We start from the raw sequence: 22,891 nt of genomic DNA on the forward strand, positions 1-22,891 counted from the left end.
CAGGCGTGTTATGAAGTTAGACATATTAATCCAAGGACCACAAAGAGCATCTGTAAGGGAATGTTCCTAAACTGTTACTAAATTCAGCTCTTCACAGTATCTAGGCAAATCTCTACAGTGTCATCCTTTCTGTCAGTCTAATTCAGTAAAAGAAGTTACTCATTACTGCAGCTCTGATAGGTCTGCTTTTGTCCCTGAGTTGCCTGTGAGAGACCCTATTCTAGGTAAAGCACTTGTCAAAGTCCATGGAATGAGTGAGATGTGCCCATTTCAGACATACAGCACAATACTCTGTAGCTTAGTTGGTGGTAATTGTCCATCTTGAGGCATGCAGGTCCTGTTGCAAATGAAGAGACTTGAGTAGACTTATGAGCATTAAAAAAGTGTGTAAATTTAAAAAAATTCAAGTCACTTATGCAGCCTGTGTCTTTTTTTAAAAAATAAAGTTGCATTGCAAATGATCTGGATATGATATGATATATTTCAGTACAATAATTTATCTTCTTCTCATTTATTGTAAAAATTAAATCTGATATTCATTCCTTAAGCCAGGTAATGCATGTTTAAACTCTTTTTTTGCAGGTCTATCTTTCCTATCCATCCTTCTTTCAGAATAGTGGTCTTAGCAGAACCTCCTGTCATTGGAAGTACCACCCAGCAGTGGCTGGGTCCAGAGTTTTTGACACTGTTTCTGTTTCATAATGTTCGATCTTTAAGCAAGAGTGAAGAAATTGAAGTTATTAAAAAAATGGTAAGTACATTCAGTACTTTAGGCACTTACTGGCTTACTGAACAGGATTATTTGCTACATATAAAATATATTGCTATTTCAATGTAGCATAAAGGAGCTGGTTTTTGAAGTTTATCAAAGCAACATACCTGCTTATCTTTTAATGACATAAATCTTATTTTAATATCAAATGCTGCTGTAATAAAAAATACTCTTTGTCATAAAGCAACTGTGGCGACTCTATGGTTATTGCATACATGAAACTTGGATATCTTGCAATAAGATTAATACTGTTTTTCCATTCAACCAGATTCCAAATGTACCCAGTGCTGCTGTGGAAAAGTTGTTGTCAGTAACACACAAGCTTCGGGAGACAAATGATGCCACTGTGAGCCCTTCTTCTTCTTTTCTCTTTGCATTTACTGTCTCCTGCTGTGACTGTCTTTACAAAGGCTAGGTGAAACATGCTAAGCTATAGTGTTATTTCAAAGGCTGCCTGATTGGAAATCCAGCCCCAGAAAGCTATTGCTGGCAATTACTGTGCTGCATACTATAAACTTCTTTGATTTATGATGTATGTATTTGGAATCTCCCTAAGTTATAGGAATTTGCACAAATCCCAGAGAACCAAAAACATAACACAGTGAGTCTAGGTATGTGGCTTAGAGTGAAACATGCTGAGGTGCCTTTTGAATGTGTATGGATAATAATCACATGTTCAGGTATTTTTTTATTACTTTGCTTAAGTAATTGGAAAATTGATAGCTGAGGTTATTGGGGCTTTTTTTGGCAATAGGAGCTATGTAGTCATTATAAAATGACAATGGGCAGCAGCAGAGATTCAGAAAATAGAATGCTCCAGAACTCCTGGCTGCATTGCTCCTAGAGGCTATTCTGTTAAAGAAGTAATGTCAGGAAAAATAAGTTCTGCTGACAAAGTGACAACAGAATTCTTTAAAAATACAGTTACATCATGGTGAAAAGAAAAAGAAATTATTGCTATGGCAGCTAAAACACAGCATACCTTTGATGTAAGTAAAATGTAAAAAATTTTTGATGGAATCCAGCAGTACCAGCTTAACTGGTACTTAAGAAATTTAATTTGTTGTCCTTAGTTTTCACTATTTTAACATTGATAATAGTTTTTATAGTTTTTCTATTTAAGAAGCTGAGAGAGGCTGTTATGTTCTTTTGAGCTTAAAAAAAGTAAGAAAAAATTGACTTTTAGGTACACTGTTGGGGCAGTTGTTATAATCATCGATTGAGCTTCCTACATCTAATGTATAAATGTATCAGTTTTGACATACTTGGAGACATACCATGCCTGAATAAAGCACCACAAAAATCTTTTCCATATATGTGGATATCTGTAGAATTGTGAAATATCTAAATGAATTATGTGATGCTGAATGAGAAGTAGGTCACAGTATGGTTCGAGAGAGGATTCTTGTAGATCAGTAGTGACATGAGACGTGTTGGAGACAGCACACCTGTGCAGAGAGATGAAATGTGTGCCTAATGTACATTAGGCTATTTATAGGGTTGGCTAAGTAAATAAATGTCTGCCAGAGATTATACTGAAATATTAACCATTGTTTCAAGTTGTTTTGTTAACAACAGAATACCTGTAAACTGTTCACTCTGTGGGCATTGTCCACGTCATTGTAATTGTTTGCTTGATTTACAATAGAATCTGGAGGCCACAATCAAGATCCTGTTGAATTAGATGCCTCATAGATACATATTAAAAAAATTGTCACTCACACAATTTTATGTTTGCAGTTGTTCAATATAAAAAAAACCCAAACAAATCAGGTAATAGAGGAGGAAATTTTGTTGACAATACTTTCAACGACCAGTTGGAAATACTCAGAAGACGTGATGCAACTTTTCCCCAATGGTCCTATCCTCTATGGATAGTAAGGAGAGAACATATACCCTTGCCCTTGCTTCAGGCATGGCTGAGTAGGTCTTGAAGTAACTCATGAAATGTCATCATTTACAGTGCTTGCTTGTAAACTATGGTTGTTCAGAAGATGCTTCACAATCTTCTGTCAGTGAAAGCAGGAGGAACAGGAATAGTAATCTTTGCAGTTACCCCATCTAAATAATTTTTCTCATTGCTCAGAGATATGCTAAAAAGCATTATTCTTTCCTTTCTCATAATTTGAGAGAAGTTTTGTGTGATTTCATAGAGCTGACTTTTTTTTTTTGCAGTTAGAAATTTTATATAAACTTGTGTAAACCCAAACAAAACATTTTGAAATTACCTAATTAAAATATTTCACTTGACCCAGGCAAAACATGGCGTGACTTATCAGATCACACTCATTGTTGTGTGTTTCCTGCTAAAATAAGGAACCTATTTGTATTAGATACCTTCATCCGGTAGATATAATTATAGAATGATTTCTTTCTCAGTCTTTGGATCCTTCTTTAAATACATGGTTGCTTGTTTTGTGATTCTTTCTGTTTGGTTTTATAAATTTTGCTGTGTTTGTTTGAGGTCTGCCTTCCCAAGCATTGAATAATTTCTGTAAATCTTTGCTGGTTCATATCCAGTTTTAGCATTTGTTTTAATATGTGGACAACAGCAAAGGACACAGTGTTCCAGTAATGGCCCGCCCAGAAGGCGTGTGCAGAGGTGATACAATCTCCATACTGCTGCCCAGTGTTGTCTTGTTTATATGTCTAAGAATCCTGCCAGACCTTTCTGCCAGAGCATTACATGTGGAGCTCATATTTAGTTTGTGAAGAGCAGATGACTTTTTAGCACATTGATCCTTTCACAGTAACTAACCTGCTTTTTATTGCAGATATTAAAGTTAGGGTTTATATTGCACATAAAATTCAGTTCACAGCACATTTTTCTTCCTGTTGCTTATCAAGTGACATTTTAAGACTAATCTTTTGGTGTCATAATGATTTCCATGACAGTGACTTACTGCAAAAATACAAGCTTGCCTATTAAAGTGCACGATTTGCTGTAGAAGGCGCAAAGCATCTATGAATCAGGAGAAAAGTTGAAATTATTCCTTTTGGATTGCATTTTTCTCCTGACTTGTTTGCTCTAAATCCCTCACACAGATTGAATAATTAAACTACCCTGTATTCTTTGACAGGCACAGTCACTGGCCTCGTTTTTATCTACTCGACAACTGTTGCGAATTTGCCGTCGACTGTCACAACATCCAGATGAAAGCCTTTATGATGCTGTTAATAAAGCCTGCCTTTCCAGGTAGAACTGCTAGATTTGGTGGAAGTTCCAAGAGCTTCTTGGTCAGTGGCTAACATGCAAGATAGCTTTTAATGTGTTTTAGTAATTAGCGCAATTGCTGTCTTGCTCCTTGAGGTTAGTAATTTCTTTAAGAATATTTCTGTGGTATTATCAAACCTGGAAGATAAGTAGAAAGGATTTGATACGCTTTTCCCATCTTTATGAAGATATGTCATTACATTATATAAATTAGGTCACCATTATCAGCATAGCTTCACTGTCTAAAAACACTCAAAGCAGAGCCATATTAATGTCTAGTTTGACTTAGGTTTCATGGACACTTGGTTTCAGTTCTAAAAGCTGTATCTAGAAGAGTTACAAGAGTTTTGTTTGCTTTGAGATTTTGTTTGTGGGTTTTGGTCTGTTTGTGGATTTTTTGGGGTTTTTTCCTCTCCAAAAGAAAGCAAGTTGTTATGATCAAAAGGTTTGGAAAACTGCTAGGGTCTAGTTCTAGACACCTCAGAACTTACTCCGTCTCTGAGATCCAAGTGAATTGAGTAATGAGAAAAGGTATTTCCAAAAGCAATTGTTTCTGTTGTGGCTCTTACTTGTAATAGATGAGGACATGACATGTCTCCTGTTCTAAACCACCCTCCATTACAACCCTATTGCAATATTTGATAACACTGAAGCCTTTAAAAAAGAATGCACCACCGCAAGTGTAGTTCATTGCCTATGAAAGAAGCTCAGTTCCTCTCCTTGGGGACAGGTGAAATGTGGAAGGCATTTTGTGAAAGGAATAGACATTCAGGATTTGGAGGTGCAAATGAATCTTCATTTTAGATTACCAATTACATTAGATTTAGATTTTTAGATTACAGAAAATACTGAAAACTTTTGAAAGAAAAACCCTTAAAATACAGCCTCCCTATTATTCTCCTTCTTTTAGATTTTTACCAAACCTTGCCAGATCAGCTTTACACAAAAATCTGCAGGATTCTGGTATTGAAACAAGTCCAGATGACACAGAAAAACTAGAGGGAAAGGATTACACATGTAAGCTTCTGCTATGTTTTTTTTCCTGCTCTGCATGAATGTTACTCAAATTGCTGGATGTATAAAGGTGTACTAGTTATCCTCAAAATTAAATGTAATTTGCTTCATTTGTATCTCTGACTTTGTTCTATCAGACCGTGTTGCTGCTCTCAGTATATTGTAATGTCTGCTGAGTTCCCTGCTCATAGAATTTTGTTTTCCATCGTGTTTAAGTGTTTCTCAGTCTATAAGATCCATGGTCTCAGGCTTTTAGTACTGCTTTTTCATTTTTCATCACTGATAGTTAGTCCTCTGTAGAGTTACAGACTTAGTTTGATCTTAGCATTTTTCTGTTCTGTTTTTTTACATTGCTGCTTTCTCTCCCCTCTTAAAATCACCTTTTTTTTTTTTTTTGAGATTCTTCTAGAAGTTTTGTGCCATCATTTGCTTTCATTCTTGCACACACTTCTTTGTAATTCTCTTTATTCTCTTTAAATTGCTGTAGCAGTTGCATGTCACCTTAATCGAGCAGGTCATAGTTTCTTTGGCTTATCCAACTTGTAATCATTTGTAGTCGCCTTCAGGGCCATGCATATATTTCTGCTTCTGCCATTTTTCTCACTTCTGCTTTCTCATTCCTGTATGACCCCCTTCGTGCTAGCTCTGTATCTTTTCATATCCTCTGTCAGGCAGCATACTATGAGCAATTTGCCATTTTCCAGTCGTATGTTTTTCCTGTTCTCTGCCTCAGTGTTATCTCTGCTCTTGTTCTTCTGTATGTTTGTTCCCAGTTTTGTGATGTATTAGATTGCTGTATTTTTACTGTTAGATCTGTGCAGTGGTAACACATCTTTGGTTTTAATTCATGTGGATTCTATTTTTATGAATTTATTAATGTCTGTGTATATAGATGTACATATTTTATATGATATATTAATATATAGATTTTATATCTTTTATATATCTTTTATATTTTATATATATATTATATGCTTTTATAAGATATATTAATGGATATATAGTTTCTATTATATCAGTACAATATGTGTATGCAAGTATATACAAATATCTATGCAGCCATATGTATATACATATATATCTGCAACCATCTATGTATTATTGTATCTCTTATTCACATTATATATAATCTGGATACATCTCTTGAATTTTCTGTGTTTCTCTGTTTCATGCCATAAAGGCAAACAGCTAAAAACATCTGTCTAGAAATAAGGGTATTTTCAGTTTTATACCATGCCAGATTAAGAAATTAGTAGCAAAAAAAAAAAATTTTTATTGCATTTTTTATTAATTACACTTATTTTTTATTTTCCTAAGTACTGAATTTATGGTTCTTTTGATCTATGAAAAGTTTTTAATCTACTTTTTTCTTGGGGCTGTAGTTGAGGGGTATTTCAACTATGCAGTGCTGAAAGGGAGAATCAGCAGTGGCTCTGTACTGTTGTGGTAGGTGTGCTCCCCCTCTCAGCTGAGCCCCCACACAGCTTTGTTACCTCATGTCCGTGCCTCACTCCACAGTGGGACAGGGGAAGACAGAAGAATGGAAGTGTGAAACCTTGTGGATTGAGAAAATATAGCCTAAAAGTATTGGTGATGTTCCAGTAGTACAAGGAGAGTATCAAATTAGACCAAGGCAGTGCTCACAATTTCTGATATTTCTTATGGTCCTTTTCGTGTAAGATCACCTTTTTATCATTTATTGTAATACACTTCTTTACAGTTTTAAAGAGAATTCAAATTCATGATAATGCAGCCTTTTGTAAATTGATACTCTTCCAAGTGTTTTCTTTCTTTAGATAGAAATAATTAACTGCAAACCAGAGCCTTGTTAGAATCTGTAAATCGTTACTTGCGAATGTTAGGTATTGATTGCATTGTCTGCTTAGAAGATGTTGTAAGAAATACATTTGTTTGTTTCCTGGAAAATGACTAGGTGAAATAAACAACGGGATTCTGAAGATAGGCTCTGTGACCATGCCAATATATAACTCAGCTGAGAAAATGAAAGTGCCAGATGTTTTGTTTTATGAAAATGCACAAGTAAGTACAAATCTCTGACTTCTGAGTTAGAAAAGTTTGTTAAATGTGTACTAATGGGTATGCTTATATGTGTAGTAAATAATGTACTAAATAAATTTTAAGGATATATTTCTGAAGTAGTTTCCTTAGTCTTGAATTTTTCTCATAGCATTTGGTGGTCATTTTAGACATATCTTCAGCCCCGTGTGAAGAGATTATAACAATTCTGTTGAACATTTTGTTTGTTTACTGCTGCTGGACTGATCCACCCTTAGGGCTGGATTGTAGATTGCATCCTGAGACTGTGTTTTACAGGCCTGTTGAATAAAGTTGTACCTCCCTGGGGTGGGTTGACCTTGGCTGAACTCCATGTGCCCACCAAGCCACTATCATTCCCCCTTCCCAGGTGGAGAGGGGAGAGAAAACAGTCTGGGAAAAAACTCCTAGGTTGAGATAAGGCAGTTTATTAAGAAAAAGCAAAAGCAAAAATTTTTGTGTGCACAATCAAAAAGAAAAACCAACAATTTAAATCTCTACTTCCCACTAGCAAGTGATGTTCAGCCACTCTCCAGGAAGCTGTGGACTTCAGCACATGTGGTGGTTGCTTGGGAAGGCAAACATTGTAAATAACAAATGCCCCCCACTCCTATTCCTTTTCTTAACTTTTGTAGCTGAGCTGATGTCATATGGTATGGAATATACCTGTGGTTACTTTGGGTCAGTTGGCCTAGGTGTGTCCTATCCCAGGATTTTGCCTACCCCAGACTACTGATGGGGGGGAAGTGCTGGGGAGACAGTGCTGGTGCTGTGCCAGCCCTGCTCAGCAGGAGCTAAAGCACTGGAGAGGCCGCCTCAACTCAGGACAGAGTGGGACAATCCCCTCCCTTGCCCAGCTGGCCATGCTGTGCCTGGTGCCTCCAGGACAGGGTTGGCCCTCCTGGCTGCCAGGGCACTGCTGACTCATGTTCAACTTGCCATGGACCAGGACCCCCAGGTCCCTTTCTATGGCACTGCTCTCCAGCCTCTCATTCCCCAGTCTGTCTGTACATCCAGGGTTGCCCCATCCCAGGTGCAGAATCCGGCACTTGCCCTTGTTGGACTTCATATGGGTGATGATTCCCCAGCCCTGTGATTTGTCAAGGCCTCTCTGCAGGGCCTCCCTGTCCTCAAGGAAGTCAACAGCTCTTCCCAGTTTTGTGTCATCTGAGAACTTGCTTAGCATCCCTTCCCATTCTTTAGTATCCCTTCCAAGACAATTAGGAAGATGATGAAGAACAGAAGGCTTAAGTTGGAGCCCGGTGGAACGCCACTACTAACTGATGTCACCCCATTCACTACAACCCTTCATGCCCAACCAGCTCCATCTCAGCCAGACCCAATACTCTCCTTTACATTAGAATTAATATTGCATATTTGAAAAGGAAGGAGAATAGTACTTAGAAAAGTAGTTATTAGAGTTATTAATTATTTTTTTAAAATAGTTTAGCTTATTAATTAGGCATTAGTGCCAATTAGTTCATAGTAGTAGTAAAGAGTGGTTAATAAATACAAGGAAAAGGAAGGGCTTTGTGACCAGGCTTTTTGGTTTCTCCAGCACCCCGTTTTGTAGAGCAGCTTTCTTCTCTGTCTAGCATAAAAGCCTAGGAAGAGATTTACTCTCTTGGTTACCTTTAAAATATTTTCCTACTGAAAGGCAATACAGATAGCATGATCTTGTGAAATACTTTGCTTTTAGGGGCCTGGTATGGATTTCCATACTTTCTTTTCCTAGTCTTTTTTGTACCTCATGTATAATTTTGCCCCAGAAAGACTATGCTATGTGGGTATCACCTATTGAAGGTGATGACAAGCCATGTAAGGGGAACAGATGACAGACTTCATCTTCCCTACTAACATTTCATGTGAGATTTTGTTCTGTTACCATTTTGATAAAGCATATAACTTGTGTCTGTTGGAAAGGAAATCCTGAGTTCTCCTGGGACTTACCACCTGCTTTGCTTTTTCCACCTTCTCGCTTATAGCTTCAGAAAACTGTAGACAAAACTGCATTCAGATTTTATTCAGTGAACCTCTGTTAAAATTGCTGCAGAGAACCTCTGTTAAAATTGCTGCTGCTCTGTATCTTTCTTTGAATAGATATGCCTGCTAAAAGCTAAAGGAAACAGCAACCAAATACCAGTCAGGATAGGTGTTCCAATTTCTAAATGAATTCTACTCTTATTTTCTGTATTGCTACTTTTCAGTTTGGTGATTCAAGTGCTACAATGATCATTTAACAAAACCTGCTGGAGAACAAATTTTATTTGAGTTTAGTGCAGTGCTTTCTTACCTAAAGCTACAGAAATAAACTGAAAACAGAGAAAAAATATGTCCTCAGCCCTTTGTAGTGCTGCACAGTGTAATGAAACACATAGATTTTTGCCTTTGTATGTTTGGTCTTGAAACAATTCACATTACAGTGAAATTTAATATTGCCATAAAACATTGCTGTTGGTCCACAACAGGTGTCATAGGGATGGGAATAATTTTTTTAGGTAATATGCCAAATGCAATTTTCAGACAAGGCACTGGGGAACATGGATTGATAAAGGTGATGGATGTGTCTACTTACAACTCCTTTGCCTAAACAGGTAGTATTAAATGTCTGCAGGTATCATAATACAATGCTAATTTAAGTCCTGGTGCAAAAAAAGAACCAACAAAAGAAGAAGTATCAATACATAGTATTTCTGGTGGTAAGCTGCTTTGCAAGGGAACCATACTGTATGTATATTTGTTAATCTAGGATAAAAAAAAGTCATCAAAAGGATTGTATTTGTGCCTTAGAAATAAAATTTAAAATTGTAAGCAGTGTGTGTGGTAAACTGACTTACTAGAATTTCTCCTATATCTGGTCAAATTTATTTTCCTCAGTTATAAATTCCTAGTGTATACACATGCAAAAAATTATTATAATTTGCCTTGAAGTGCTCTCCTTAAATGGTGTGTTGAGCATTCAGTAGTCTTTTGAAATGCCTGGTTAGGATTTCACGGTATTAAGCTATGTTTACAAGAGTTTCTTTCCCCACCCCCAGCCTGTGTTCTAGACAGATTTGGAAATTTAAAATATCCTTCACACAGAAACAAAGGGGTTTTATGCTCAGAAATTATAAGCAAGCTGCTGATTTTTAATTTTTATATTAATCAAGTCCTAGAGATGAGATGATAATGTATTTATTTAAAGACAATCATTCATTTCTCTAAGTAGGTTGACTGACCTACTTACAGATGACCTATTTTTACTAGATACAGTGGAGAAATATACACGACTTTATTGCGAGTAAAGTAGTCTGCATTATCCTGAAATCCTTTCTATCCTTTGAAACAAATAATTTGTGAGAAGCGAGATAAGGTTAAAGGATGTACAGTGTGTGTTACCTGTTATGATACTGGATATATGCAAAAATATACCTCCAGCATTTTGGCTTCAATTAGGCACATATGAACTAATAATTAATAAAAATTTAATGGGCACATATTGTAAGATAAATATAGACACTTTCGGACTTGAATATGCATATTCCTGTCTTTATTTTCCTTGAAAATAAAGTTTGATTAGAACAGAAAAAGTATATTTGTTATTAAGTTAGACCTGGTGTTTAATGTTCAATAATATATATGTGTGTAATTAGCATATGTCTTTGATTCTCTCTATTTGGTTTCTGCAATGTTCTACTAGGATATTGCTGGAAGGTTGGCACAAACTACAGAAAGTTCTTACAGTCTGGGTGACAAGCATTCAGCTAGGCTAAAAGGAAACATACAAGGAATGATTACAGAGAATTAAAAGTAGGGAAATCAGGCTCCCACAATGAGTTTGAGCAGAGGATGTAAATGCTTCCTTGTTCTAATTACTGGATATATTGCCTCTACTATTATTGGCTGAGAGGCTCTTGCTATGAAATAAGTAGCTATAAGTATAAAGCTCAAAAATATCTGGCCCCAAATGCTTGAAGTTAGGTTCCTGTTGTACCACTATCATTAGTGAATGCATAAACCTGAGAGCATAAAATCAAGTGAAAAATTTGTGGTTTTTTCTCTAGCATATGATGGTAATGGAAGATATGCTCAAGGACTTTCTGCTGGGAGAACATCTTCTTTTAGTTGGCAACCAGGTGAGCGAAATATTTCTTGCAATGCATGGAACAAACTCGTTATTCAATAATATAATTAAATCTCTGTTTTGCTTCTTTGTAATTGTATTCATTTCTGTTACTGAGGTATTTGGCCCATTTTTCAATTCCTTATTTTGCATTGTCCAGGGGTTTTATAGGCACACATTTGTGGAAAATGTAAGTGCCGTAAATGTGTTGTATATGGCTGTCAGAGTAAAAAGTCAAGGCAATAATCACAGAATATTCTGAGTTGGAAGGGACCCACAGGATTATGAAGGATTATGAAAGTACAACTCCTCGTCCTGCAAAGGACCATCCTCAAGAATCACATGCTGTGCCTGAAAGTGCTGACCAAATGCTTCTTAAACTCTGTCAAGCCTGACCAATCCCCTGGGGAGCCTGTTCCAGTGCCCAAACACCCTCTGGGTGATAAACCTTTTTCTGATACCCAATCTAAACCTCTCTTGACATAGTAATAGCTGTATGTAACATTAGCATTAAAATCTTCAGTTAATGGCTTTGGTTATCCTTCTTGACTATGTATCAAACCACTCCTTTAAAATCTCCAGTGGTAGGTAAGAGGTGTACACTTCAGTATTACATAAATCTTATTGACAGCCAAATATTCATTTTCTCTAAAAAACTAACAGATTTGTATAGTTCTTTGACTGGTATCTTTGCTTATCAATACCTCATTGTTGAGATTGTTTTTTTCCCCCAAAAGTAATCCCCCTTTAGTTTAGCTGTCCCTTAGCAAGGATACAATAATTTTTTAGCAGATGTTTCTCTTTTTGTTTTGCAGTAGTCTGTAGAACATGTCTAACACAAAGCACTAGCAATCTAACCAACACGGCAATGAATATAAAATGCTAATTATTATTAATGTGCATATATTGAAGTATACTCTCATCTGTTTAACATCCTTGTTATCAACTTGAATTTACAAAGACGGTTTATTTGAAACCTCTGTAGACTTTTGAAGGATAATGCCAGCTTCTCCAAAAGGTTTAATCTCTTCATAAATAGAAATTGATCTATTTCATGAATGAAACAAGATCTATTTATTGTACTTCATAAACAGTGCTGTCTATGCCTGCTTCCAAGCTGGTATTGAAACTGTTATGTAGTACAGATTGCCTGCAGCAATTGCTGGCAAGGAATAGGAGGAGCAGGCTGAACCACGAGAAAACAGAGGCAGGGACAGAGTCCTTAATGATAACTTTTGCAGTCCCTCAGTGCCAAAGCAAGAGTAGTAGGTGTGGGGACAGCAGCCATGGTCACCCAAGTGCTCAGTGGCTGCCAGACTGGTCCATGGTGAATGAGGCAAGTCTGAGATCCAGCTGGGAAGTCAAGTCAGCAGGTCCAGAATGGGATCAGCAAGATACAGGGCCAAGCATAGCATCGCCTCAGTGCAGGCTGGGAAGGAACCAAAGAAAGGGCTTGAGTGTAAATGCAGCTCCCATGGCATGGGGGACAAAAGGAACCCCAGCAAAGCAGGAAAACTGTGTCAGAGCTGACCTTCAATACAACAAGTAAAACCCTAGGTGTGGGGAAAGAGCTTGTTTATACCAGTGGTAAATCAGAGCTCTGACACGTGCCTCATTTGGCAGAAAAGTTTTGAAGACTATGCAAGTACAATTATTAGGATATAATGGATTTTTCCAGCAGATGTATTCTCATTCTAATAATTTAATGCATGTCAGATTTTCTTCCATCTTTTGAGTCTCTACTTGAAGACAGCATTAAAAGATTTGACTGGATTGAAGTATTGGAACATATTGCTTTGATTCCAGACATCAGCTCAGCTGTACCATTAAGTTGGAAAATTAGTTGATTTGCTGTGCTTTCTCTTTGGCAAATCAGCAGTACAGTTGTTTTTTTTTAATTGCTAACATACTTTTGAGTACTTCCAGGTTTACTCTTTACAAATTTGTTCCAGAGTTTTTATGTGTGACTAAGAAAAGACCAACAGGCCTTTTCCTTTCAAAATACTGTTTTTAAGTTTGAAGTGCTGTATTTGCCATTCTGCAGTCTTTTCAGTACCACAGCAATCATTCTTCATTTCTCGGGAATGGTCACTAACCACTTAGAAATTCCTTGGCTAATTCCTTAAATATTTTACTGTAACTTTGTGCAGCTTGTGATGAATCATGTTCAAGTACTTTAAAAGCAACCACATTGCATCAATTGTGCTTTCATGCAGTATGTGTAGATACCTCATTGAAGATATTAGTGTTTTCATAAATTTTTTGTAAAGAAAATTATTTTAAAAAAACATTCTTTTTTTTTCTGTTCAGTCACTTCTATCAGTTCAGTCTGTATAAGAAGCTAGAGTTTTGTGATGCCTTGATATATACATCAGTGTGTACTTGTTTTTCCCATTTGGAAAAAACAGATAATGATTTTGAGGAGATACAAAGTACTGTTTTGAGTTCCTTTGTCTTAAGTGTCTTATTAGTGAACGAGTGAATCATGGAAATTCAGTGTATTAACTGAAAATTCAAATTCTCTGAACTGGAGTATTTCAAAACATAGGACTAACATCCCTTTGAATGCTTGTGTCATTTCCTAGATATTTAATTGAGTTGGCATTTACCTTAGGACATAATTTGGTCTTTTAAAATAATGACTGTGTAAGTATCTCCATTCAGCTGTGATTTAATGTGCAAGCTTGACCTGTAGTCTTTCTTTTAGAGTCTGGATTTGGTTTTGGTTGGTTGACTTAATGTGTTTTTCCACCTTTGCCTCTTCTATTTGCACAACACATGTACACACACAAGATTCCTGTTAGCTTAAGACCTCTGTCTTTTCAAAGTCTGTAAATGTGGTTTCTTCTATAACTCTAAGAGCTGCCTGATGAGAACCCTTTTACCAAGACTGTTTTCAAGGTACAGACTCTGATGATTATTATCAGTAAATTATAATTAAATTATCTTGGTGGATGTTAGGAACTGGCTTTCTTAATGAAATGGAGGAGAGTTTGAAGACAATGTAAGATGCCAACAGATATTTTTAGAAGTACTCAGCTTCTGAAGTAAACTGCTTTACAGCACTTCATTCATGTTTGTTCCCTGGGGCTTATATGGCCTAGGATTTCACAGTATAAATGTTTTACATGAAATATAAATATTTGTTTACAGTGGTTGATGATTTACTTTGGATGTGTTTCCATTTTGTATACAAACAAACAGGTTTCTTTGAGTTCATATGATATGATATGATATGATAGATATTTCCAGCTATGAAGTAGCTTCCAAGTAAAGGACATGCCAGTGCCTTAACTATGGTTTCTGATATTGCTTCCTGAATGAGCCTGTAGTCTGAGTGTGAATGAATCCATCTATAGTTTTTCAAAGCACCTGCAAAGCAGCTCCTTCTTTGGCTGAGAGTAAGAAGCTGCATATTACTCTCACACCAGCAGGCAAAGAACAGCAAGAACCCCCAGTTATTTCAAATGTTGCAATGACTGTTATGTACTCATTAAATACAGGTCTTGCAGCTTTTGAGCTTCAGGAGACAGACTGGGTAGTGATTCTTACTACCTAGGAAAATTTTTAGACTGTGTTTTTGTGATATTTTTCCTGATAGACAATGTGCAGTTCTTTGATTGGCCACTACGTGCTGTCTTTTACTGTCTCCTTGGATTTTCTTTGGCAAATGCAAGAGAAACTATGTTAATAAATAGAATTTGTTTATGTGGAAAACCTTTGGAAAGAGCATTGGCTGAAATGATTTTATTTCATCTCACAATTTTAAAGGTTAAATATAACATTTCACAAATTGTTGTGTTTGGAGGTTATGTAAAAGATAAAGGGTATGTGTTGGATGCTTTCACCTTTATTAGTCATAGGTGAGGTCTTGGCAGCCATCATCTGTCTTTGAAGATACCACACATAGTATTTATAATTACTTATTATAGTTACTTCTATATAGTTATTTATAGGATCTGTGGCTTCCTGGATAGAGAAGGCTCACAACCTTCTCACTTCTGAATTGTTTTATTACCATGAAATTCTAAAACACCCAGCAGCATGTTAAGCAAACTTGAGGTTATTTTATTTGGCATCACTCTGTTGCCACGAGTTATTGAATGAGCTGTTCAGAAGTAGAATGAAGAATTCTATGAAGGTGCTAAATGTTGTAAATAATCTGAAAGAAACTCTAGCAACACTTGTTTAAAGTGTTGATGTGAACCCACAGTAAGCAGAAATACATGAATTATGAGTACTATGTCCAGCCTATGAAGGCTATGAGTGTCCTATGGGTGGACTGGAGCTTCTCTCTTACGTGCAAAGGTTGAGGGAGCAGGGCCTCTATAGCTTGTGGAAGGGCATCTTGTCAAATCTTTGGGGTCTTGTATACAAATACCTTAAGGGTGGTTGTTGAGGCAACAGGGCCCGATTCTTTTCAGTGGTGCTCAGCAGTAGGACAAGGGCATTGGGCACAAACTGAAACACAGGAAGTTCCATCTGAATACAAGGAAAAACTTCTTTACTGTGAAAGTGAAAGAGCATTGGAACACGCTGCCCAGGGAGGCCATGAAGTCTCCTTCCCTGGAGATTCTCAAAACCCTCCTTAATGCAATCCTCTGCAACCTGCTGTAGGTGAACCTGCTTTAGCAGGGTGGTTGGACTAGATGATCTCCAGAGTTCCCTTTCAACCCCAACTATTCAGTGATTAAAAGGACTTAGAAATGTAATAGCATTCTGGTACATTTGCTAATATATTTCCCTGACAATGTAATTTCATCCTTTCTGCTGCCTTTCTTTAACTGGGAGATCAACTTACATGAATTCTTGGGCTCACACTAGGAATTTATTTTATTCTTGAAGAATTTAGAAGAACAAATGATTGAGTCTTTCTTAAAGATATTTAAAATGACATGCTTGATTAGATCTTTTCTTCTAATATAATATTTTCATTTCTAACTCATTGTGAAATTGAATTAGGTGCAAACTGAGAATGTAATAATATCAGTCATCAAAAAACTTGAAATAGCAAATGCTTGGCATTTCAACTTTTCTAGAAATAAGTTTTGTTTTCCTGCTTAAACTTGTTTAAAAATAGACAGTTTCTTCTGCAAGTCAAAAATGTACTATCCCAAACCAATTTTTTATTATTATTATTGTAAGCATGAAGAAACTGAGCTCCAAATGAGTTAAATTGGGCCAAATACAATGATATTTCTTGTCTAGGGAATTAGGTTTGACAGTTGTGGAAAACTCGGAAAATATTCTCTTTGACTTGGTACAGTCAGTGTGTACACATCTGAGAATAGGCATGCTTCTGAAATGTGTTTCTGCTTACAGTATTGCTTTCTGCCTTTACACATTAAACTGGAGAACCAGAATTAAAAAATAAACAATGAATTGATTTTTCTTTTGGATACTTCTTCTCACAGGTTCTTTCCATTATATGCTTCTCTCCATTGGACCACAGCTGTCTTACCTCACTGGAAATGCAATGATTGTATTTAGCCTGACAGGGCTCTGGTTCTACTTAAAGTCAGAAAAAGGCATCAACTCTACAAGCTTATCTATAACTACAGTCAGAGATGCATCCAAAGTATTCCATTCATGATTCCTAACAGGGAATTAAGTTGACTCTTACGGTGAAATTTTCTTCTTTTGCTGCCACTATAATTTTGGTGTGCCCCAGATGATAAACTTGTAATAAAAAAAAAAATCAGATACTAAACCACAGAAGACTTACTTTTGTAACTGATGAATATGTAGATTGCATCTAGGGCAGGAGTTTGAATCACCACTGCTTTTGTATTTAAATTTGTTGCTAACATTCAAGCAAGGTAGCCGTGATAGGGTCGATTGCAGTGGTCCTCCAGTAGCAATGTCTAGAGTCTGCTGGTGGCACTCCTTCTGCAGATATTCAAATGCATTATTCACATTTGTTCCAAGCAGGGCTTCTCAACACCTGGAGTGTGTGAAATAATTCTGCATAGGTACTGCAAGTTGCTTTGGTGAAAATAGAACATTTTTTTAGAAAGCCAGAGACACATCCTCAGAACTAAAACTCGCAGCCTCAGCTATAATTGCCTCAGCAATACATGCATTGCAATGTCTTTGTTGACAGAAAGACCAAAGCTGTGAAAGGTGGTTTGGTGCCAGACCCAGGGTTAGAAACGGAGCATTATGAAAAGTGTTTTCATTTTCTTTATTTTCATTGTTCAGTGAAAAGTTTCTGTGATAATGATAATACAACACTTCTGTGATGTTAAAAACTGAGAACCCTGACATGAGGGCTCTGTGTACTAAAATTGTTAACTCGGATTTGTCTTTCATTCTCTAATGCAATCTTAAAATTAATTATAAAATGAAACTTGTTGAAGTGAAAAATTGATAAACTGCTTTTTTACCAGTTTCAAAATTTGTTTCATTCTTTTGTAATGAAACAGGTGCTCTGATATGGAGACGATGTGATTGCAGTGTTTCAGCTGAAGGGCAGTACTGAACAGCACAACATGGCAACCTCTTCAGCTGGTTCAGTATGACCTGCAAATCATTTAAAAGAAAATAAAAATGAGGCAGCCTGGTTTAGATTTTTTTTTTCTGAAGAGGCAGACTGTTAATTTCAAAAACTTGGGTCCAATTCCTTTGGACTATAACTTTATTGTCTTTATTTGGGCTGTGCAAGGGACAAATTTCAGTTGTCAGTTCTGCATCCTGAATTGCAAAATGTCTCCTGGGACTTATAACAACCTTGTTTATATTTGAAGCTGCAGCTTCTGCTAGGAAATTAAGCCATTTCATCCTTGGTAGCAAGTGTTTACAGTGTCAGTTAGAAGGATTTTTAACTAAGGGATTATTTTGCCTTCTAATTGCATAATTTCTTGTTTGTTATTCATTAGTGCAGATATTTACTTCCCATTTTTCTATTTCAGTTATCCCATATGTCTGATGGAGTAAAAATTGTCTAATATTTGCTTTCTGAAGTATTTTTATTCTCTTCAGCTGAAACACCAACACAGATGTTCTTTTCTCTCTAATTAGCATATGTTTATATTTCTGTTAAATTAAGTAACTGCAATAGTGTGTATATAAATAGCACACAGCAAGTGTTAATGGCAAACTGGCTTGTCCTCTGAATGTTACCTTAGCCTGCAATAATTGCAAAATTATATGAGATTATGTTCTGAATCCAATCCAAGTTCAGCTCAATCTTTTAGTATGTTCATATGAAAGATAGTTCAGGTTATTCCTGTTTAAATAGTTTGTTGCTAGCAATGTGGATGTCCAGAAGATCCAGCTTGATCTTTGGCAGTAAGGGCAAAGCAGGGTGAGTGTTGCCATTTTTGTAATTTCTTGTTTCTTGGGTGCCTGTAACTAGAGTTGGTTTGGTTTTTATTTTTCCAAAATGTGTTAACATTTTCCCCATTTCTTGTTCGGCTGAAGAAGACTACTATACACATATTCTTTATCCCATGGGGGTAAGGTGAATTTGGAACAAACTTGTTCTTTTTGGACTTACACTAATGCATAGTACTTAAGGAATAAATTCATCCAAACTTTTGGTTTTTGGAGTTTCTTAATAGTGCTAAAGAGCCTTCCAAATATCTTTGGTCCCTTCCTTCCTTTCTGTGATATTGTGACTTCTCAGTGGAGTAGCTGAGACCTAGAGGAACGGTAACTTGTCATGGGGTAGGAATGTAGAGGGCTGGAATCAAAAAGCTTTGAGGAGAACTTTGCTGCAGCTACTGTTGCCAACCAAAGATTTTATGTGGTACACCACAGCCTCTGTGAAGGCACACAATGTACCCTCTGAAGCAGTTTAGTCTAGAAGTTAGGCAATGTTAACTTGTTTCTAATAGCTAAAACCTGGTGCGAATGCCTTTTGGCTTTTAAATACTGCATGCACCTTTTAAAAATGTACGATGTTCTGAAATTCAAGTATACATAAATAAAAGGAAATATGTGGCGAGTGTGGTGAGATGCACAGATAAAAATGAAGAAAGGGTGAGATGTGGTCACAGCACAGCTCCCATTGACTTCACTGGGTTGCTTTGGTAACTAATTTTTTTTTTTTAATGACAGTAACCACTTTGTGTAATATTAAGTATGTTTTACATTGATTCAGTATGTTGATATATTTCATCATCTTTGTACTTGCCACAGCTGGCTGGAGTCCCACTCTACACTGGAACAGGATACGCAATCTACTTGGAATCGATGCAGAAACTGTGTGCAGACATCTGCCCAGCCATCTTTAGCTCTCTTAGGAAAGGAAGCTGCTTTCAGCATGGGTGTTTTCTGCTTGACATTAGAAATGCTCCTGTTTATTCACCCATTTATGATCTGACTGAAAGTAGCAGGAAACACATGTGACTAAAACTGTCTGTGTGCACCACTAGGGGATTCTTAGCCTGTTTCTGGTTACTTTGAATGTCACTGATAAAATTTCTGAACTTGAATATTTTCTCCCAAATTGGTATGTCCTATAAGTTCCTGCAAGATCCTGTGAGCAGAATTGCATCCCCTTTCACAGCAGTGGAGAACTGTTTCAGGTGACAGTTTTCAGAAACTACTGTGAAAGGTGTTAAGTGTGTTGCAGCTTCTTGCTACACCTCTAAAAAGCTGTAGATTCTTCTGAAGTAGATTTGTGAGGAGGCGTGTGGCAGAGCATTAACAGAGTTGGCTCTTCTGTGTGGGAGTCAAGTCTGCAGTAGAATATAGGTAGTTCTATTTTTGTCTCCTCTGCAGTATTTTTTCCTCTGCTCTCATGGTGAGAACTCTCCTCCTGTGATTTCATTATACATATGCACATGATTCTCCATTCTTACAAATGTAGCAGAGGAGAGAGAGACTGTGGTCCCATTTTAAGAAGCTTAAACAGTTTGCAATTCTACAGCTGGCAGTTACCATCACTCATAAATGTCATAACTTGCAGCTCTGAAGGCTCCTATTCTGTTTCAATGCCAAGTGAAACAGATTAGTGAATCTCAAATTGGTTTAATCTAATCTCTTTAATCTTTCTTTGGGTTATATTTATCTTCTTTACACTTGTGTGGACTACTAGATACATTCATGCAGTCAGAGTGAGAATCTTAGGAGAGGGCTAGTGTCTTGTCAAACACCTTTTGGCTGGTCTATGATTGAGTTTTTCTTTCTGCTGTTTCCTTTTTCTTTGCAACCTGAAGCATTCTCACTGGCATTCTGAGCTTCCTGCAGCCACCTACTTGCAGGAGGGATAAGAATTTCTGCATGTGAGCTGTCACCTTGGTCTGCATCTACATTAGCATTTCAGACCAGATCTAGAATGTACTTTTGAAGGGAATTTCCTTACCGCAGTTCAGTACGTATCCATCTCTCTTAGGATGAAAGTGAAGTGGATGTTCCCCAGCAGCCAACCTAATTTGTGCTCTTTGATAATTCCTTCCCTGAGTTTTGGTTAGACCTGGACTGAAATACCAGTTCCTAAAACGTTTAGGACAGGGTGCGCCAGGGCGTTGCCAACACCTAATTCACTGTCATCATTTTCCACAGCTTGCTAGTGCAGACATCCTTCAATAGAGTTAGAGATCAGTTTTATCTACAGCTGAATTCTGATTCCATCTGGGCCTCTTTTTGTAACTCCAGTGGAATGTGATCAGCAACTATTACCAATGCTGTGCCCAAATTCCATGTGACAGTTACAGGATGTGTCCTATGACCACCAAGAATTAACTTTGCCTATTAAGTGCAAGACAACTTCCTAGCATTGACATTGCAATATCTTTGTGAAATAAAAAGGCTGGAAAAACTTGTGTTTGTTAAAGGATGCATAGCATGTGTGACATAACTCTAGGGACACAATCCTATTTCTGGTTATTTCTAGTAAGATAGATAAGTATTTTGTGAATATATATATAAAATAAAATACATGTAATCAACTTGTGTTCAGAATTTTTTGAAATAGATTGAAGTTGTATTTACCCATGAAGGAGTATGGAGAGTATTTTAACCATTTTGGCAAGTTATCTTTTCTGTATTTATAACTCTTAAATATGTATATCTGTATTATGTCTTAATATTATATTTGTTTACTGCAGGGAGTTGGGAAAAACAAGGTTGTTGACAGATTCCTTCACCTTTTAAACAGACCCAGAGAGTATTTACAGCTGCACAGGTAAGAATGTGTTAGATTTCCATACTTTTTGGTTTTAATCAAATTTCTCATGTTATTAAAACTCATGTTTCTGAAATTAATGTGTTTTTAGTGTTTGAAGAAAGGCCCCCTAAGTGGCACACAGACCACAGGAATGTGTCTGGCAGAGACAATAAGCTGACAGGTTGAGGAGTGGGTACAAGAATGTGGCGCAATCATCTTGTTTGATACGCGAGGAAGTAGAAGTGTGCTGATGCTAAACTTTGTTCAAAAAACAAGTTATATTTTGCTGTCATTTCTGGAAAGATTTCCCTAGCATGCAGTATTTTGTGAGGGAAAACTTGTTTGAATATATCACTCATCAGACAAGAAACATTCTACATAGTAAAGGTTTTTTGGCTTTTTTCCTTTGGCACTCCTGCTAAGTGCATGTATTTCTTTCTCACCCATAAGAGTTTGGATTAGAAAATTACATCATAAGCTAAAAAACAGACTTCAAGACAACAAACCAACTGAAAACAATTCAAAAGCTGAAATAATAGGAAATTATCTGCCTGCTTTTTATAACATGAACTTGAAACTAATAAATGGAAATAAAGTATAAATATATCTAGAAGACTCATTTTCAATTGAACTGAATCCCATTTCAGCTTCGTTCCTAATCTTTATCTCTTTGTCTTCAACTTCCTAGCTTCATCCCCTGTCTCTTTCCATAATCACTGTTTTTTAAATAGTGCTAATGAAAATGTTGATCTTTGGTATTTTGCCCATTAACAGCATCATGTCTGTAACACTTTGTCTCTCATTTTCTCACCCAGATTTTTGTCTTCAAGTGTCTTGTACTTGTATTCCTGATACTTGGATAGCTCTATCTCATTACTTTTCTACTGCTGTTCTCCTTTATACTACTTATTCTAGACTTCCATCAGTTCTATATGAAATACTGCTTTTGTGACCTCCTACTTTCAGCTTTGCATTAACTTTCCTGCTTGGAACAGCTACCCACTTTGTCTGGAAAAAATACACTGTGATTTTTGCCAATCCCAATTATGTCACGAAATACTGCACTATTTCTGTCCTTTTGTGTGTTCTCCAGTGATGAGGCAGAACAGTGCTTAATATGAATTCATATAGCTCAGGAGAACATTGTATAAACACCATGTTTGGGGTTTTCATGCAGCTGTAGAATGTATAAATTCCACATGCTAGTTGAGACATCACTAGGAAAAAAAATGTGCATTTATTGTCTTGTCAATACAGTGTTCTACAGTCTCTTTAAGGTACTGCTTGTGATTACAGGGGTTTGGAGAGAGGTTGAAGTAGAAAATGAAGCAGAAAATGATGAGTAGTCCTATGCAATTATAGAAAAATAATTTATAAATATAGCAAAATCAGAAATTTCTATTTTCTGGGTAGTATTTTGAAATGCTATGTGAAGAACTCAGTCTATATAATATTTTGGTTATACTTTACAGGGTGTTTAAATCAGGATTAGAGTATTGTTAGTGCACTCTTCTGGATTAAAAACAAAGTAAGAGCAAGTTTACAAAATACCCAAACAGTTTCCTAGTAAGCTTTTACATACTTTGTGGGGAAGATTCAGTCAGTAGCTTATGGCAT

General features: G+C 36.6%; 1 protein-coding gene across 2 annotated transcripts in view; it reads left to right on the forward strand.

Moving 5' to 3' along the window:
* VWA8 (von Willebrand factor A domain containing 8) overlaps window positions 1-22,891 on the forward strand; it is a 183,239-nt gene that overhangs the window by 64,923 nt on the left and 95,425 nt on the right. For both annotated transcript variants that reach the window (XM_071448324.1, XM_071448325.1), the window contains 7 exons: window positions 583-751; window positions 1,041-1,118; window positions 3,853-3,968; window positions 4,897-5,003; window positions 6,934-7,040; window positions 11,102-11,173; window positions 21,216-21,292. In XM_071448324.1, coding sequence (XP_071304425.1) covers window positions 583-751; window positions 1,041-1,118; window positions 3,853-3,968; window positions 4,897-5,003; window positions 6,934-7,040; window positions 11,102-11,173; window positions 21,216-21,292 — 726 coding nt within the window. The remainder of the gene's footprint in view (window positions 1-582; window positions 752-1,040; window positions 1,119-3,852; window positions 3,969-4,896; window positions 5,004-6,933; window positions 7,041-11,101; window positions 11,174-21,215; window positions 21,293-22,891) is intronic.

The sequence above is a fragment of the Agelaius tricolor genome, unplaced genomic scaffold (assembly GCF_023055355.1).
Source record: "Agelaius tricolor isolate 1412-34295 unplaced genomic scaffold, bAgeTri1.0.p SCAF_26, whole genome shotgun sequence".
NCBI lineage: Eukaryota > Metazoa > Chordata > Aves > Passeriformes > Icteridae > Agelaius > Agelaius tricolor.